This window comes from Zalophus californianus, chromosome 8 (assembly GCF_009762305.2).
Source record: "Zalophus californianus isolate mZalCal1 chromosome 8, mZalCal1.pri.v2, whole genome shotgun sequence".
Lineage (NCBI taxonomy): Eukaryota > Metazoa > Chordata > Mammalia > Carnivora > Otariidae > Zalophus > Zalophus californianus.
The window spans coordinates 125,176,591-125,194,423 of NC_045602.1; the positions used below are offsets into that span (position 1 = coordinate 125,176,591).

At 51.2% G+C, this 17,833-nt stretch overlaps 1 protein-coding gene across 1 annotated transcript; it reads left to right on the forward strand.

The window, feature by feature from the left end:
- Positions 1 to 417: 417 nt before the first annotated feature.
- Positions 418 to 13,497, forward strand: PIGT (phosphatidylinositol glycan anchor biosynthesis class T). Its single transcript, XM_027621465.2, has 12 exons — positions 418 to 662; positions 1,213 to 1,390; positions 3,182 to 3,309; positions 3,619 to 3,719; positions 3,865 to 3,951; positions 4,466 to 4,553; positions 4,662 to 4,759; positions 4,850 to 5,015; positions 5,663 to 5,863; positions 7,617 to 7,782; positions 7,887 to 7,970; positions 8,697 to 13,497. The coding sequence occupies exons 1-12, from the start codon at positions 476 to 478 to the stop codon at positions 8,947 to 8,949; spliced, it is 1,737 nt and encodes a 578-aa protein (XP_027477266.2). The 5' UTR covers positions 418 to 475; the 3' UTR covers positions 8,950 to 13,497.
- Positions 13,498 to 17,833: the final 4,336 nt, after the last annotated feature.

Genomic DNA, 17,833 nt, shown 5'->3' on the forward strand with positions numbered 1-17,833 from the left:
GATGTTTGACATTTTTCATAATAAAGGGGCCAGTTATTTGGGGGTTTTACAGGAAAGCTCTGCACCAGGCTTAGGACTGAGCAAATGGAGACACCAGAAGCTGAGGAAGACGCACGCACGAGCCCTGTCATGTGACCTCGCAAAAGCCTTTTTCAGTCCTCAGCAATTACATAGGCACAGCCGCAGTGGCAGCGCTCGGTATTATTAAGCACATTCTAATGGACACGAATACCCCAAGGTGGGGAGGCGGAGGTCCTTAATCCAGCCCCCCGTTGTGCCAGACGTCCACCGCCCTTCGTACCCTCCCGCGCTCCCTCCAACCAACCCGCCTTGAAGGACCCAGCCCCGCCGTCTCTCTGGTAACCTCTCCCCGGGTTCCGGGATGGCACGGGAAATCATTTCTCATACGCTCTTCCTATTGGAGGCCAGCTTTCGTGGGGGCGGGCACAGCTGGGAGGCGGAAGCAGCCGCTGGCATGGCGGCGGCCTTGCCGCTTGCTGTGCTCGTGCTGCTTCTCCTGGGGCCGGTGGGCAGGGGCCATGCAGAGCCCCCACGCGACACTCTGCGGGAGGAGCTCGTTATCACCCCGCTGCCTTCTGGGGACGTAGCCGCCACATTCCAGTTCCGCACGCGCTGGGATTCGGACCTGCAGCGGGAAGAAGGTGAGAGGATGAGAGTGGAGAAAGACAGCTGTGGCACCCGCTGGGAGGGGGCGTGGAGGCAAGCCCTGGGGGCGGAGCCTGGTCCCTTGGAGGGCTTCTGGCCAATGGGCTTGGGGCTCGACAAACTAGCTCTTTGGGGAAGGATGGGATAGTTACTGGAAGAACCCCATTGTACTGGTGGTGAAACTAAGGCCCGGGGAGGGGCAGTGACTCCTACTGACGCCTAGACCAGGGGCTCTTTCCGCAGGTCCAGGCTGCCACTCTAATCCTTTAGTTAGAGCCCTCTGTCGACACCACCGGTGATGATGCTGTTGGCCGTTGCCATTTATCCTGGGTGCTAGGCACAGAGCTAAGTTCTGTAAGAGATAGTGAGGAAGAAGTTGGAGATGTAGAGAGATAAAGGCACTTGGTCAAGATCACATCGCTAGTGAATGGCAGTTTGGTCCTGCATTCAGATCTCTCCGGCCCCAGAGCTTGGGGTCTGTTGCTGCTTTGGGGTGGCTGGGAACCCGTCCTCCAGGATCTTCACTTACCTGCTCCCCTTTTCCAGTGTCTCATTATAGGCTATTTCCCAAAGCCCTGGGGCAGTTGATCTCCAAGTATTCTCTACGAGAGCTGCACTTGTCATTCACGCAAGGCTTCTGGAGGACTCGATACTGGGGGCCACCTTTCCTGCAGGCCCCATCAGGTGCAGAGCTCTGGGTCTGGTTCCAAGACTCCGTCACTGAGTGAGTGCCCACCCTGAGTCCTGTTGCAGGCCATGGAGGGAATGTGGCAGTGGCCGGTGTTGTCATCGTGCCACTGCTCTTAGGGGGCAGCAGTTCCAGCAGACAGCAATTCCGTGGGGGTTAAAGGTGGCATCGGAAGTAATAAATGATATTGCCACTGAGTGGCATTCCTTACTTTGGTGTTTTTCACTTCCCCTGATACTTCCAGACCTGAGGTAGCACACACACGTATCCACAGAGACAGGTAAAGAATTTGAAGCTTACTTGGATGTAGAGTAAGTCTGTGGCAAACTGGATGACCTTTTAAAAGACGTTCACTCACATAATAATAATAATGATAGTGATAGTGATGATACCATGAAGGCCAAACAAGACATCCGTGGGCTAGAATTGACCTACAGGATCCCAGATCTCAGCATTAGAGGAATAGCTTTTGTTTGGGAGATGGACCAGTTTAGGTACTGCTGTTGTACCACAATTTCCTCTTAATCCCACTATGATTTTAAAAGGGGGGATTAATAAGGGAGTGGTGGGGACTATGGCAGGCTAGAGAGCTTTAGAGGAGAGCTGCCACTCACCCTCAGGGGACTGTGGCCCTGTGGGAATAGAGGCCTACTGTCATCAGATACTCTCATTTTCAAGAGATGCCAGAAATCTGGATTTTAGTGTGAAAATTGGCAAATTTAAATACCAGTAAGTAATTTCAAAGTGTAAGAAATGCTGTGTGGGTCAGTGTTGTGCACACTACATGAAACATGATTATGGCTTGGGTAGAGCTTTCAGGCTTTAACTTTGCAATCTTTACATGAGGCTCAACGATTGTAGCAATTGAAAAGCTCTGAACAGAGGATTATCGAAGAACCCCAGGACAACACTAAGATGATATCAGATGAGGTTCAAGCAGTGACTTCCAGATTTGCCAAGCCTTTCTTTTTTGCCTGAACTCTAACTCCCTTGCTTCTCCCCCCACACACCTTGCTGTCACTGTCTCCCCTCAGCTTGTAATTGCCTGTAACGTGGAGCTGGTGTTTAGAATTTTGGTTTTATGCTTTTTCTTCTTAATATAGAGAGCAAATCTGTTGTGATATTTTTCTAATTTAATTCGATGTTTTTGTAGGGTCCTAGAATGGTTGTTTTTCCTTGTTCAGTGAGCCGTTATGGATGTAGGACTTCCTACTCTGAGGGTGGAGGCAGGACTTACTTTCATGCCCAGGGTGTTCACGGGGAAGTATGTCCTTTTGCCCAGCTGGGCACACCTCAGTGGATCAGCGGGCTGATCTCAGCCTCTGAAATTGTGGGGCACTTTACACGGTGTTGTGGGTGTACATAGGTGACCCAGGCGTGTTCCCTGTCTCCAGGTTCGTTGCCCACAGCCTAGTTGAGGAGAAGAGAGGCTTAGAACAAGAGGCTGCCGCTCCACATCCTTGTCCCAGGAGGGACTTCATGAGAGGCTCAGAGAGTCAGAACCATGGCAGCATTGGAGGAGGCTGTGGTTGAGGGCAGGAAAGGCTTTCTGGAGGAGGGAGCCTCTTTGAAGGTGGGCGGAGAGGGGTGAGTAGGGCATTGCCAGGAGGAGGAGGAATTGCCTGAGCAGAGACCTGTGGGGATGCCGGGATGTCCAGAAGAGAGTGAGGAGGAAGGGGTGGGTAGGGCGAGACCCAGGAGGCAGCTAAGCAGGGCAGTGGTACCACGGCAGCTCCATCAGCTAGCCAGTCTGTCGGTTCGGCAGCCAAGTGCAGGCTTGGAGGGAGGGAGCCCCGCGCCAGTGAGTGGGTTTGTGTCTCCATCCAGCGTGGATAAATCTTGGACGGAGCTCAGTAATGTCCTCTCGGGGATCTTCTGCGCCTCTCTGAACTTCATCGACTCTACCAACACGGTCACTCCCACTGCCTCCTTCAAACCCCTGGGGCTGGCCAATGGTGAGATAGCCCTGTGGCCCTGTCCTTCTTCCTCTTGCCCAAACTTTTTTGCCTCCTTTCTCTTCAGCTTCCTGCTCCTTCAGCTGGGCTGGATCCTAAATCCCCTGGGTGTGCAGGGCCCCGAGGAAGGCTTCCTGAGACCATGCTGTCTCTGCATTGCCTTCTCCCAAGGAGAGGAGGGTCCCACCCCCCGCCGGGACCTCTAGGGTGGTGGTCCTGGAGAGTTGCATGGCGAGCAGGAGGGGGTCACCCCATCTTTGAAGAGTGGGGCCCCAGGGCCCACCCCGGACAGACTCATGTCTCCCTCAGGCACTGATCATTCTTTCCTGCGCTACGCTGTGTTGCCACGAGAGGTCGTCTGCACGGAGAACCTCACCCCATGGAAGAAGCTCTTGCCCTGTAGCTCCAAGGTGAGGCCAGAGTGCTCCGAATGTGCGCAGGAGCCCCAGAGAATGGCGTCGGCGCCTGCCCTTTCCCTGCCTGACCGCCAGGCCCCCTGTGCAGGTGTCCCACAGTGAAGGGCACTGACCTTTCATCTCTTCCTGCTTCCTCCAGGCAGGCCTGTCTGTGCTGCTGAAGGCCGATCGCTTATTCCACACCAGCTACCACTCCCAGGCAGTGCATATCCGTCCTGTGTGCAGAGTAAGTCATGGAGAGCGGGGGCAGGTGCCATCCGGGGCCTCTGAGAGAACATGCAGATAAAGCACGTAGCCTGGTGTGTTTTGCGGTCTGTGCTGATAGTAAGTGTTAGCTGGGATGCTGATTATTTGGGGCATTGGCCACACACCAAGGGAATGGAGTGGTTGCCTGGCAGGTGTTCAGTAAATCTGTGTCATGGAGCATTGTGAAGAACACTAGCTATGCGTGTGACTGCCAGCTCAGTCACTCAGCTGGCATGACCTTGAGCAAGTCGTTTCATTTCCCCGAGCCTGATTTCCTCCTCTGTCAAGTGAGAGTCACAGTAGTCTCAGTTCCTGCGGGTGTCGGTGACGGGCCGCAGGCACAGGATCGCGTGCTCAGTAGTGAACGGGAGCAAATGGGTGGGTGGGAAGGTCCATGGCAGACGAGGGATCGAGCCCAGGTAGGCGTCCCTGCGGCGGTGTGTGGGGGTGGGGACTGATGCTTCCTGACTGCTGCTGTCTGGCCCTCGCGGTAGAACGCGCGCTGTACCAGCATCTCTTGGGAGCTGAGGCAGACCCTTTCCGTGGTATACGATGCCTTCGTCACAGCACAGGGGAAGAAAGGTAGGCTGCCTTGGCAACTCGCTGGCTACCTACCATCACTGGTCCTGCCCTGTCTCTGAAGACCAGGCCTAGTCCTCACCCCCGCTCAACCTCCTCTCTGCTCCTCAGACTGGTCCCTCTTCCGGATGTTCTCCCGAACCCTTACAGAGCCCTGTCCCCTGGCTTCAGAGAGCCGAGTCTATGTGGACATCACCAGCTACAACCAGGTACCCGGATCTCCAGTCGCAATCGTCACCCTCCACCCAAGGCCAGCCTGTGCCTCTGTTCACTTCTCAGCCCTGCCTTTGTGCCCCTAGGACAATGAGACGTTGGAGGTGAACCCGCCCCCAACCACCACATACCAGGACGTCACCCTCGGTACCCGGAAGACCTATGCCGTCTATGACTTGCTTGACACGGCCGTGATCAACAACTCCCGTAACCTCAACCTCCAGCTCAAGTGGAAGAGCCCTCCTGAGAATGGTGGGTGCGGATGGGCCACCAGGGCACTGGGCTACAGAGCTTTCTCTCTCGGGGAAGACTCATACTATGGGATATGAGGTGTGCGGTTAGACCTAGGTCCTGAGTTGATGTCTTGATTCTAACCCCACGTCTTCTAAGCTCTGTGACCTTGGGCAGGTTCCTAACCTTACTACCTCATCTAGAAAATGGGGACATAATTACCCAGCAGATTGGGTGAGATAATTGATGGAAGACACAGAGTTTGTTCATGCATTCATTTAATTATTAGCAAATATTTTTTGAAGACTGAAGATACCTTGCATTCGAGAGATGTAATGTCTCTCGATTGAGGCAGACCTGAAACAGTTAATTAATTGTGATTGTATTCAGTGTTACCGAGGCCAAGTGCCAACTACCATGAGGGCGCCTGGTTTGGGTTGGAGGGACACAGGGCTCGGCACATGTGAGTACTTAGAAGTAAGGATAATTCTATCATGCTGTGGGCCCGGGAAGACAGGGATGATTCTGGGATGCAAGCTTCCCAGTTTTGAAGGCCAAGGTCTTCCCCGTCGCTCCCTGGCTGTGAGACTCTGGACGTGCCCAGGGAAGTGGGGGTGAGGAGTGACCCTTTCCTTTGGGAGCTCTTAACCATGGACCCATCTTCGCAGAGGCCCCTCCGGCACCCTTCCTGCACGCCCAGCGATATGTGAGTGGCTACGGGCTGCAGAACGGAGAGCTGAGCACGCTGCTGTACAACACCCACCCGTACCGGGCCTTCCCCGTGCTGCTGCTGGACACTGTGCCCTGGTACCTGAGGCTCTACGTGCACACCCTCACCATCACCTCCAAGGGCAAGGAGAACAAACCGAGTGAGAGCTGAGCCCTGCCCCTCCCCCACCCCCACCCCGTCTTTGCTCTCCCTCCAGGTCCTCCAGACCCTCCTTTCTCGGGGGAGTAATTCCTCAAGTACCTCGGAGAAACTACCCAGGCACAAAGAGTTTGGAAGACTTTGAAACGTGGCAAGGGTAGCCTCACCGTGCCAGACCTGGAAGTAATTCATAAAGCAGAGATAATTCAAACACACAAGACTGGGGATTCTTAAGAGGACTTTACAAGGGCAGCGATTTTCTGATCTTTTTTACTTCTTTGCTCCTTCTTCCTTGGTGCCCCAGGCATGGCCTTTTGTGCAGAGTCCTAGGCTTGCAGTGGAGAATGGGTTAGCAGCAGGGAAAACGGTATTGGAAACAAAAAAGATAAAGCTGGAGGAGATGGTTTTTGCCTCCTTGGGAGGGGTAAAGAGGCGTTGTTTTAATTTACTTTTACTTGCCACGCTTTTTCTGAAGAAGAGTTAATATTTTCTGCATGCTTCCTGTCAGGTGGCAGGCATAGCACTAAAGCCCGTGTGGTTTGGAGTGGAGGGAAACCTAACACAGAAGACTTCTCAGGAGGAGGTTCTGGCACATTCCAGACACCCAGACTTGTCGTCTGTGACCACCCCTGTTGTTACCTGCACTTTCAGACCTGGGCTGTTCTACTTACCTTCAGCACCACTGTTTGCGTCCCCTTCAGAATCTCTTCTTCAAACACACTACCCCTGTATTTTGTAGGCTTTTCTGTTTTGTTTTTTAACCTTTTGCTCTGGAAAGTGTCAAGCACACACCTACGTGAGCGAGCATGACACACTCCCACGGGCCCGGCTCCCCCCGGGAGATGAAACTCGTGTTTCATCTCTGCCCTTATGTCATTTCTCGATTTTAGTTTTCTGCTGGAGTTTCTTAAAACTGATCCTAGACGTCGGGTCCACCTTCCAGTGCTTCAGCCTACATGTCTACCAGGGAGAGGGCGTCCCCAAAATACCAGCTGTCCTTATCATGCCTGTTTGCCCCAGTGGTCTGAAAAAAACACTGGATAGTTGGTTTATTTGAGTTAGAATCTAAACAGGGTGCTCACATCGCATTTGCTTGATAAGCTCTCAAGTTTCTCTCTCTCTCGTTAGTTAATAAACCTCATTTCCTTACGGTGGTTTTAGGTTTAGAGAAAAACTGAGCAGAAAGCACAAAGTTCCATGTACTACTACCTCTCCTGCCACCCAGGTTCCCCATTATTAACATCTTGCATTGGGGTGTTTGCTCTTAAGTCTCTTAATCTATAACAGTTCCCACTCTTTTTTTTTTTTTTTTTTTAATCTATTTGCTGGAGAAACTCAGTCATTTGTTGTATGGAATGTTCTACACCCTGAATCTGTCCTTGGGCCTGTGGTTAACGTGCCCCTCCCTCCCCTGCAGTTCTTGTGTGTTGGTGGTTAGATAGAGAAACTTGATTAGATTCAGGTTCCACATTTTGGCCAGGAAACCTCCAGGTGGTTCTGTGAACTTCCTGTTGAATCACATGAGGCGCCTGATGCTGGGCACCCCAGTTTCAGTGATGTGAGGATTAACTAGATTGAACTTGCCCTGGGACAGCTGCCCTGGAAACACCTTTTCCCTTTTCCAAGACGCTGCTCCCCTCCGTGAGCCTGCCTGGCTCCTGCGCTCCAGAGCCTAAGGCCTTGAGAGGTGGGGGCGAGGGTGCAGGTAGTCCAACTGCAGCAGAGAGGGGTGGGTGACCCTTGCCTGTCCCCAGGTTACGTCCACTACCAGCCTGCGCAGGACCGGCTGCAGCCGCACCTCCTGGAGATGCTGATCCAGCTGCCAGCCAACTCGGCCACCAAGGTCTCCATTCAGTTTGAGCGGGCGCTGCTCAAGTGGACCGAGTACACCCCAGACCCCAACCACGGCTTCTACGTCAGGTGGGCTCCCCTCACATTCTGCCCCTAGCCTCCTGCCCACCCGCCGTGCCACTCACCCCGGTGGGGGAGCCACACACACCAAATGCCTGTCTGCCTCTCCACAGCCCATCTGTCCTCAGTGCCCTCGTGCCTAGCGTGGTGGCAGCCAAGCCCGTGGACTGGGAGGAGAGCCCCCTCTTCAAGTCCCTGTAAGTGTGACCTCAGCCGCCGGCTTTGGGGTGGGCAGCCACACGGGTGATCAGGTTCATGCGGGCCAGGTCAGGGTGGGGTGTCGCCCCTTCCAAAGCAGTGTGCTGAATTAACTCAATCCCAGTAAAAATCCTAGTGGTCTGTAATGTTTGTCCTGACTATGAAATGATTCTGAAGTGCTTCTAGAAGAAGAAATGGCGAGAAGAGCTGTACTTAGAGCCTGCACGTAGTCCGTGTTTCTCTTCACGAATATTTCATTGAGTGCTTACCAAGTTCCAGGTCCTTCAGAGAGCACTGGGTGTACAAGAGGACATACAACAGCCTTGCCCCTGTCCTGCTCATGTTAAGAGGCAGGAGGGGAAATTCTGGTCTAGAGTAATAGGGTCGGGGGTGCTGGGGAGTAATCGGGGTTATCCAGGAGGGCTTCTCTGAGGAGACAGCGTCAAGGCAGAGACCAGAGGCTAAGGAAGATACTGCTGAGCGAAGGCAGGGCCCCGTCCCTCACCGTCAGCACAAAGCGGCCCTCCTTTGATCAGGTTTACGTGTCATCTCTCATGTTTCTGTGTTGACCTGCGATGTCTTCTGTCAAAAAGGTTTTGAGGCTAAGAAGGCTTTGCACACCCTTGCCGCCGCCTCTTGGCCCGGTGCAGCCAGGAGCGGGACGCGGTGGGATGGGGAGGAGCATCCCAGGCCTGCCTCGCTCACCTCTCCTTCCTGACCCCCAGGTACCCAGTGTCGGACAGCTCTAGCTATTTCGTGCGCCTCTACACGGAGCCGCTGCTGGTGAACCTGCCCACGCCGGACTTCAGCATGCCCTACAATGTCATCTGCCTCACGTGCACAGTGGTCGCCGTGTGCTATGGCTCCTTCTACAATCTCCTCACCCGAACCTTCCACATTGAGGAGCCCAGCACGGGCGGCCTGGCCAAGCGGCTGGCCAACCTTATCCGGCGTGCCCGTGGTGTCCCCCCGCTCTGAGATTTGCCTCCACAGCGGGGCTGCTATTTCTCTCTGGGGAGGGCTGGTGGTGACTCCAAGGGCTCTTTCTGCCACTCGCTCTCTTCAGAGTTGGCTTTTAAACCAAATTGCCCCTGGACAAGGCCAGGGCTTAGATGCGCTCTCCAGTTCAGGAGCCATGAGCCAGATGTGGCATTTGAATTTCAATTCATTTAAATTAAAAATTCATTTCCTCTGCTGTCCTGGCCATGTTTCGAGTGCTCAGTAACCAAAAGTGGTTCGTGGCTGCTGTCCTGGACAGTGCAGACAAACGTTTCCATCACTGCAGAAAGTTCTAGGACAGGGCTGACCTAGATATGCTGAGGAGCTTGCATCACCGCATGGTAGCTGGAACTTTCTGGTTGTGGCATAAAAAGTGGCTTCCTTGGTTCTTTGCCTCCTGTTCGTGAGGCCCAGGAAGAGGGGGCTGGGGCCTGTTTCCTGGGCACCTGCATAAGACTTCCTACACTGCCTCCCAAAACCCCGACAAACAAAGCTCCTCTGTCTCCTGCTAAGAATTCCCTCTTCTCTCTTGCTTCCCCCTCATTGGTGATTCCCAGAACTCCCTGGGTTTGGCCAGGAGTATTTATAGAAGTGTATCCATGACCATGACTATGAACCATCCTCTACCTTTCAGGAGCCCTGAGAACCAGTCCCCTATCACCAGGGGTAGAGCTGGAGAGGGGGAAGAGCTCCATGTGTTGGTTTTCTAACTGTGTGGTGCATTGGAATCACCTGAGATGCTTGTGAAAATAATGCAGATTCCTGGAGTCCAGACCCTGTGAATTCAGTCCGTCTGAGTGTAGCCCAGCCTTGGAATTTCTGTCAGGCTCTTCATGAGCTTTTGTTAAGGGTGGTCCTTAGACCTCTTACACAGGCTTTGAAGCCAGGTCCATTGGATCGAGGCCTGCCCCTGTCCACCTCCCTTTCTGCTTATATGACCCTGGATTTCTGTACCAGGTCCTTAGGCAGATGCCCCTCCCCACCCCCATCTTCTGTCCCTGCCTCTGGCACACTTGGCATTAACTGTGTAAGTATTTGCAGTCTGCTCATCCCTTCCCCAGCTCTCCCATCATAGCAGTGTGGCTTAGAATGCCCTGTTCCCCCAACCACACACTGTCCTCTATCTACTGCCTGGTTCACTCTTAAAAAAAAAAACCAAACAAGCCAGAGAGTTACTTCCTCCAGGAAGTCTTCCCTGATACACCAGGCTGCTGTAGGTGCCCCTTCCCGCTGTTCCCAGAGCTCCCTGGACTTAACCTTTACAGGTTCCTTTCACCCTGGTTGTTCTTCTTCTTTAACTTCCATTAAACTATAAGCTCCCTGGAGGCACAGGGGCTGTCTTCCATCTGGACCTGATCCAGCTCAGGACATGAAAGTGCTCCATCAGTATGTATGTATGACTGGGTGTAGGCTATTCTGGCCTGGGATCTGGGGCTCAAGGGTAGGGATGGGAAGGGCGAGGGGCACCAAGAAACCCTACAAGTATGCGTGCAGAGTCTTAAGCACAATAGTACTGGTGATATTTGTACAGCCAACATAGATGGGGTTGTTAGGTCACCTCTGAGGGTTTTCCAAGAGCTCCCAGAACGTACGAGTGTGGTGTGTATAGGAAGGAGGTGATGAGCTCATCTAGACTGCAGGCAAAAGCAACATGGTCAAGATGCCTTCACTTGAGTTTTTCTTCCAAGCAGTGAATAAACAGGGTGTAGATGTGATGAGCATGTGGGCAGGTAGGTGGATATCCAAAGCTCATGGTCCTGGCGGCCTGCATGGAGCGGGATGCCTGCCAAGAAGGGGAGAGAATGGAGTTGTGGCCCGGCTGTGCTTTATACCCCCAGCCCAGTCAGCACTCGGAACCATCTCCGCTGCCACGTCATACGTAATCCATGCACTGACAACACCATGTCTCTCGTGCTCGTCCCAGAATTCCAGATTGATTCACCCAACTGCCTACCTGCCGGCTGCACTTGGACATCTAAAGGCACCTTAGATTTAATATCTCCAAAACCAAGCATCCCCATACTCTCTCCCACTACCCCCAACACACGCAGCCGTGGTCGGCCCATCTTCCCGGTCGCCCAGGCCAAAAACCCTGGAGCCATCCTTGATGCTTTGCTCACATGTCATGCATGCTCTGTTAATGACTCTGCTCTACCTTCAAAGTAAATCCAGAAGCCAGCTCCTTTTTCCACCCCCACTATTGTGCTATCTATGGATGAGGTCTTCCTGGTCACACCTGTTTAAATTGCTGCCCCCAGCTACGAGCTCCCTCCTTTGCCCTTGTCTTTTCCTCTGTGACTCTCACCACCATCAACGTGCAACCTGTCTTACTTATCTTGTTTATTAATTATTAAGCTCCATAAGGACGAGGACTTTTGCCTTTTGTGGCTTCAGTGCCTGGAACAGAGCCTGGCATGTGGTTTGCATTCCAGTAATTGTTGAGTGAAAATGAGTTCATGAGTGTATGAATATCACACAGTAATTTGACTGCTAAGCAAGCCAGGTCACCCAAACATCTGGATTCTGAGCCTTGAAATTCTTGCTATGCCAGCACCAGGACCATCTAACCTTGTCCGTGCACTCAGGGCCTGGGCATTTCCGGTTATGCTCAGTCGGGGGTCCTCAAGTGTAAGCCTGGCGATGGCCTTCTCCAAGAGGGTTGCCCCAGAGCAGTGGCATCTGGGGGGAAGGGCCAGAGGTGCTGAAGGCCAGGTTAGTCAGGGCCCCAGGGCACTGTGAGGTCTGCTTTCCCCTCGAATGGCTCGGGCTGTCTGGTGGAGCTGCCCTGGGCATAGCACTGGGGGGAGAGAGGGGAACTTCTGTTCTCTGAGGGCTCCCCTGGGAAAAGCAGTGAGTGAGTGAGTGAGTAGATGAAGGAGATTTGCAGAAGCAGAATTGCCCTGAAGAACTAGTCTCCTTCCAGGTCTTCCTTCAACACCAGGCACAGTTCCTCATGACCAACTATTACTGTTATTCACCATCACTCTGCGTGCCTATTAGGATACCTCAGAGACACGGCACGGCCAATCCTCTCTGAAGAAGGCTGAGAGACAGCTGGCTTGGGGTTCAGGCAGGCTTGGCAATGGCTGTCCTGGTGCATTTAGAGGGCTCAGGGAGGAGCAGTGGGGCACCCAGATCCCGACCTCCCAACCCCCAGTGACCAGGATCTGGAGAGGTGGCTGGGGGGCCTCAGCTTTCTGGACCCGCAGTGGGACAGGCGTGTTGTTCTCACATTGAGAAGTGGCGCCCCTGCCCTGAGCTAGGGGTGCTGGGAATCGGGAGAGGGAGGCAAAGTCAACCAGCCTTGCATTTTCCGGCTTCCCTGCCTCAGCTCATGCTCCGACTCTGTCCCGGACCTAGAGCTCTTTCCGTGAAGCCTTTTCTGACCATTCTCACTTCCACACTGAGGCTGTATGCTCATTCACTCATTCATTTACTCACCCAACCTCTGATCTGTCTGTCTGGCACTTCTATTATCCATCTGTCTACTCATTCAGCAAATGCGTGTCGGGTATCTGCCCTGTGCCCAGTACTGCTCTAGGCACTAGTGAATAAGAAAGCAAATGCTTGCCTTGTGGTGCTTAACAGTTTAGCCAGGGAGACAAAGTATATAGTGTAAGCCCAGGTAGCACTATGTCCTTGGAGAAAAGGAAAGCAGTGGGAACATGAAATGGATGGTCAAGACCTCTAACAAGGTGATGAATGATCAGGAACCCAAGCAAAATGAAGGAGAAAATAACACGAAATCCAATGGAAGAACAAGTGCAAACATCCTGTAGCAAGAGCTTACTTAGTGTGTTTGCAAAACAAGAAAGTCGCAGTAGCTAGAGCTGGGGATAGGGGGTGACGGGATGAGTTTGGACAGGTTGGCAGGGGCCAGGAGGAAGAGGGCCCTGGAGGCGAGGTTTTATTCCACATGTGATGGGAAGCTGAGGAGTAATGGAATCGGATTTGCATTTGTTTATCTGCTTATGTACTTTTTTTGGCCTTCTGATGCACATTCAGTTGATAGTTCTTGCTTCATGATACTCTCACCATTGGTCCATGCGTGGTCCTTTTTGTGTATTATTTACATACATATGCATGTATTTTGGTGCAGTAAGGACCCCTGAACCTACCGTCCGACAGGAAAACTAGCACATGATAGTAGAGAATTTGATGTTTAAGAGAACACTCTGGCTGCTGTGTGAACAGACTGTAGGAGGTAAGAATGGACACTGGGAGGCCAGTGAGGAGGTGAGAGAGTATCAGGAAGGGCAGACTGGGGTGATCGCAGCAGAGGGGGAGAAATGGATTGAGTTTGGGATACGTTCTGCTGGAAGAGCCCTGGGACAGACTATTGGATTGGGTGTGGGTTGGATTCTACTAACCCACGCATTCAAGAATTAAGTCACAAATTATTGATTCATTCAATGCTTGCTGGTAACTCCTTACTATATGATAAGTCGTTTACAAAACATACATTCCACATTGTCCCTGCCCTGCTCACAGCGCAGAGGCAGAGATAAATAAACACACTTAAAACACTTTGGAATAAGTGCTGTGATCCAGAAAATCCAGGGAAGGGAGAGAAAAGGATGGTTAATTATCACTTGCACAACGGTGCTCAGTTACTGTCCCATCTCATGACTTGATCTGAGCAACTGATTAAGTTTTTTAGTTGCGTGTGTATTTACATTTTTTTTTACTTTAAAATTATTTTTACCATATTTTTAAATATGTCTAAGTTTCGGAGCATAGGCACTACTTCAAATACCAGTCAAAGGCTGTCCTCGATTAATCTTCCAAAGCTCAAATTCTCAGATAATTTCCTATTCTCTTGCATGTTTTTAACTAAGGGGAAAACATGCCCTTTCTCTCAAATAGATATGTATTTGGGACAGGTACACGAAGGACACGAATGATGCCACCAAGGACAGGGGTCTAGTCTGAGAATTCCAGGTTCTGGGTTCTAGTCTTGCTGTTTGGTCCTGGGCAGCAGTTTCTCTTTCAAGGAAGGGGGAGTGGCCGGAATACGCGTAGGACAGCAGGAGAGGCTTATGGGGGAGGTGGCAGCGATGGTCAGGGCAGATGCCATCCAGCATGCCAAAAATTATGTAACAACAGAATATTATTTAGTCTTAAAAAAGAAAGAAATCCTGACAGAGGCTGCAACAGGGATGAACCTTGAAAATATTAGGCCAAATGGAATAAGCCAGGCACAAAAGGACAAATACTGTATGGTTCCTCTCATATGAGGAACCTGGAGCAGTCAATTCCTAGATGCAGAAGGTAGAATGGCGGTGACCCGGGACTGGGGAAGGGGAACAGGGAGTTAGTTCTAATGGGCACAAAGTCTCAGTTTAGGAAGATGAAAATGTTCTGGGGCTGGATGGTCACGATTCTTGTACCACAATGTGAGTATACTTAAGGCCACTCCATCGTACACTTAGAAATGGGTAAAAGGGTGCATTTTATGTAGTATATATTGTACCACAATCGAAAGAATATATAAAATCCTCATTTTTCCAAGATCCGTCTGCATGGAGGGAAATTCCCACCTGGCTGACCAAGGTTCCCCGGGTTTCTAGCTCTTTCCACACTCTAGGACATGGCTCTTGCTGGACAGGAAGGGTAGAAGTAGGGCTAGCAGCAGAGCCTCAGGCAGCAAAGAGCAGGTGGCTGGGATTTGGGGACGGATGTGCAAGATCCCCAAATTTGCATTCAGTCTGGCTTCCGTGAGGAGGTGATAGGAAACTTGTGTCCTTTGTTCTCAACTTTTTTCTTCTTCTTCTTTTAAACACGTTTTTTAAAATTTATTTCAGTGAGAAAGGACACGCGTGAGCAGGGAACGAGCAGAGGGAGAGGGAGAGGGAGTTCATCTCAGCTGACTCCACGCTGAGCGCAGAGCCCAATGTGGGGCTCGATCCCAGGACCCTGAGGTCATGACCTGAGCCAAAACCAAGAGTTGGACACTTAACCAACTGCACCACTCAGCAACCCCCACCCCCCCTTCTTCTGAGGGCACAGAACAATGAGGGCCTGAGGGGGTAGGGGTGGGGGTGAGGCGGATTTGATCACCTTTGAGAGCTGAGGTGGCTGTGAGCAATTCATGAGGACGGGCCCAGGGCCCTCATAAGAAGGCTTCAGGCCACCCCGACTTTGAATGTTTTATTGACCCGGGCCTGCAGGGCTACAGGATGGGTTCCAAGCAGGGACTGAGCGCAGGAAAGGAGGCCCAGCCAGGTTTCAGTCAAGGCCAGGAGGATGCAGGCATGGTCTTCAGCTGCTCTTTACCTTGTCTCTGTAACAGAGATGACAGTTTCCTTCCTGGCTGGCATATAGGTGGCCTCGGGCCAGAGCCATCAGCTAGACTCCTTACCCACCCCCTTCAACAGCCCCCATACCGGAGGCCTCCTCACCTCTCCCCCACCTTGATCACTGCCACCAACACCTTCCTCACTTCTGTCAACACCATCGCCCCCCGTGAAGGTTACACTGGTAACTTCCCCTTGGCCAGCACCACCACTTACAGAAAAGCCTCACTACTCACCAATACTGCTTTCATCTTCACCATCGAAACTGCCGTCAACCACAGCCTCGCTGCCTCCACCCCAGCACCCCCATTACCAAACACACTGGCACCTCTTGGTGGCGCATCTGATTATTCCCATCCCCATCGCCTCTCATAGTAATATTACCATGGCATGACCCCACCATCATCCTCCACCATGCTGTCTCCCTTCCCACGACCACCACCACCCGATCGCCAGCGTTGCTTCTCCTGTTTCTATAAGAGGACTCACCAGGGTGCTTGCAGATCCTCAAACAGATCTCCGTGGTCTCGAAATTGTTGGCATTGCCCTGACAGCCACCGTAGGCAAAGTGCTCACACTCACTGGACGTGTCGTTGTAGAAGTACCGGGAGAAGACGCCTCTGCAGGGGCCCCTCGCTGGAGGGAGCTGACACACGGCAGGCAGGGCTTGGGACAGCTCCCAGGGAACCTCTTGCTTGAGATGGGCTGTAGGTGTGAGGAAGGACAGGTATTGTCACTTAGGGGTCCTTTTAAAGAACTGATAATTTTTTTTTTTTATTAGAAGCACATCTTCTACACCAAGCACCCTACTTAGGTGCTTGCCATTTTTTGCATGATTTAAATGACCTTATGGAGTAGATATTACTGTCCCTCCCCCACAAATGAAGAAACAGGTTCAGAGAGGTTTGGTCATCTTCCCAGAATCATAAAACCTGTCAGTTGAAGCCTGGGGTTTAAACCCACTTACAATTTCAAATCCCAGGCTCTACATGCTACAGCTTCTCATAACTTGACTCAAGGTATTTGAGGTAGCTTTGTTTATAATCGCAAAAAAACACATAATTTGGAAAAAATATCAATGCTCACCAACAGTGGGGATTGATAGGTTATATGCAGTCATTGATAAGCATAGTGCTGATCTATATGCATCAACATGGAGAGGGGTTCATAATTTTGTGGAACAAAATCAAATTTCAAAAGACAAGATCTAGAATGGTCCCGTTGATGTAAAATATACCTATAAACCCATGTAGTGATGACTAGAAGGTTGTTCACCACTGTATTTGTAGTAATTTTCCTGAGTGGTGGAATTTCAAGTGACTTTTATATTCTAATTATTTTTAGTGTCATTTAAATGGCAATGAACAAGTATCATTTTTTATAACTAGGAAAAAGATTTACACTAAATAATCTTCAGTATCCATGAGTAATGAAAAATAAAGAAATGGATGTATTTTACTGAATCACCTATTATTTTAAATCCTTTCACATTTGGCTCTGGTTATCACATCAGTGATTTATCCAACATGTGTACACACACACACACACACACACACACACACACACATCAGTGATTTATCCAACATGTGTACACACACACACACACACACACCCTCACCCACTAATTGGCTGTGGATCCCAATGTATTTTTTCATGGGATACAATACACCCTGCTTTGATATGTACACTCCCTGACAAAAGATAGCAGCCCTCAGACAATGAGTTCATGGGTCATCTCTGCTCCATGCTACCATTTTGGGAATCCTCAATTGATATGACATGCTGCATATCCTGGGAGAACCCTAAACTAGAATGAGGAAAAAACCATTCTGGGAAGGGAACTCAAGGTCTTTCATTAGGGCAGCAATTCTCAATCTTGGTGGAACATTAGAATCCTCTCGGGGAACTTGGAAAGAAATCCCAATGACCAGGCTTTACCCAAGGCTAATTAAATCAGAATCTGGGAGTGTGGGACCCAGGTAGCCCCCAGGTGACTCCAGAGTGCAGCCAAGTTTCAGAACCTGATCTTTTCAAAGCACTGTGAAAATTTATTTTCTCTCATAAGAATCCTGGGAGTAGGAGTCTGGAAAGAAGGATTATTTAGGGGGGAAAAAAAAGAAGAAAGATGATTTGGGCTCTGTAAAATAGGGGACCCACTTTTTAAATTCACACATTTCCATATCGTTTGTCTTTTTAAGACCAACACGTGTATTGCTTTGTAATAAAAATTAAATTTGGTGCGGATTGAATTCAATCAAATAGACATCTGTGAGGTCTGGCCCCAGAGAGATGAGTCTCTTTCCGAGCCTAAGCCCTGGTGTCTTCCTGAGGTGGAAGTGACCAGGTGGCCCTGTGGAGCCAGCCCCCGACCCTATACCTCCCCCTCCCCCAAACACAGGCTGTGGGTGTCAGGGATTCTCTTTTTTAAACTCTCTGCTCACCTGAGCTGGCGATGCCCACCAGGCAGAGGAGGACACAGAGGACAAGGAACGGGCTGAACTTCATGGTGCCAGTAGCCGCGTGTTCTAGGCTGGGGCTGGAGGCTAAAGTGATACCTGCAGCTGAAG

Bases quoted from the DNA above. Each gene is read 5' to 3' on its own strand.
- PIGT (XM_027621465.2), top strand. From the start codon at position 476: ATGGCGGCGGCCTTGCCGCTTGCTGTGCTCGTGCTGCTTCTCCTGGGG. The intron at 3,952-4,465 runs GTAAGTCATGGA...CCCTCGCGGTAG, and splicing joins ATATCCGTCCTGTGTGCAGA to AACGCGCGCTGTACCAGCAT. The intron at 4,760-4,849 runs GTACCCGGATCT...TTGTGCCCCTAG, and splicing joins ACATCACCAGCTACAACCAG to GACAATGAGACGTTGGAGGT.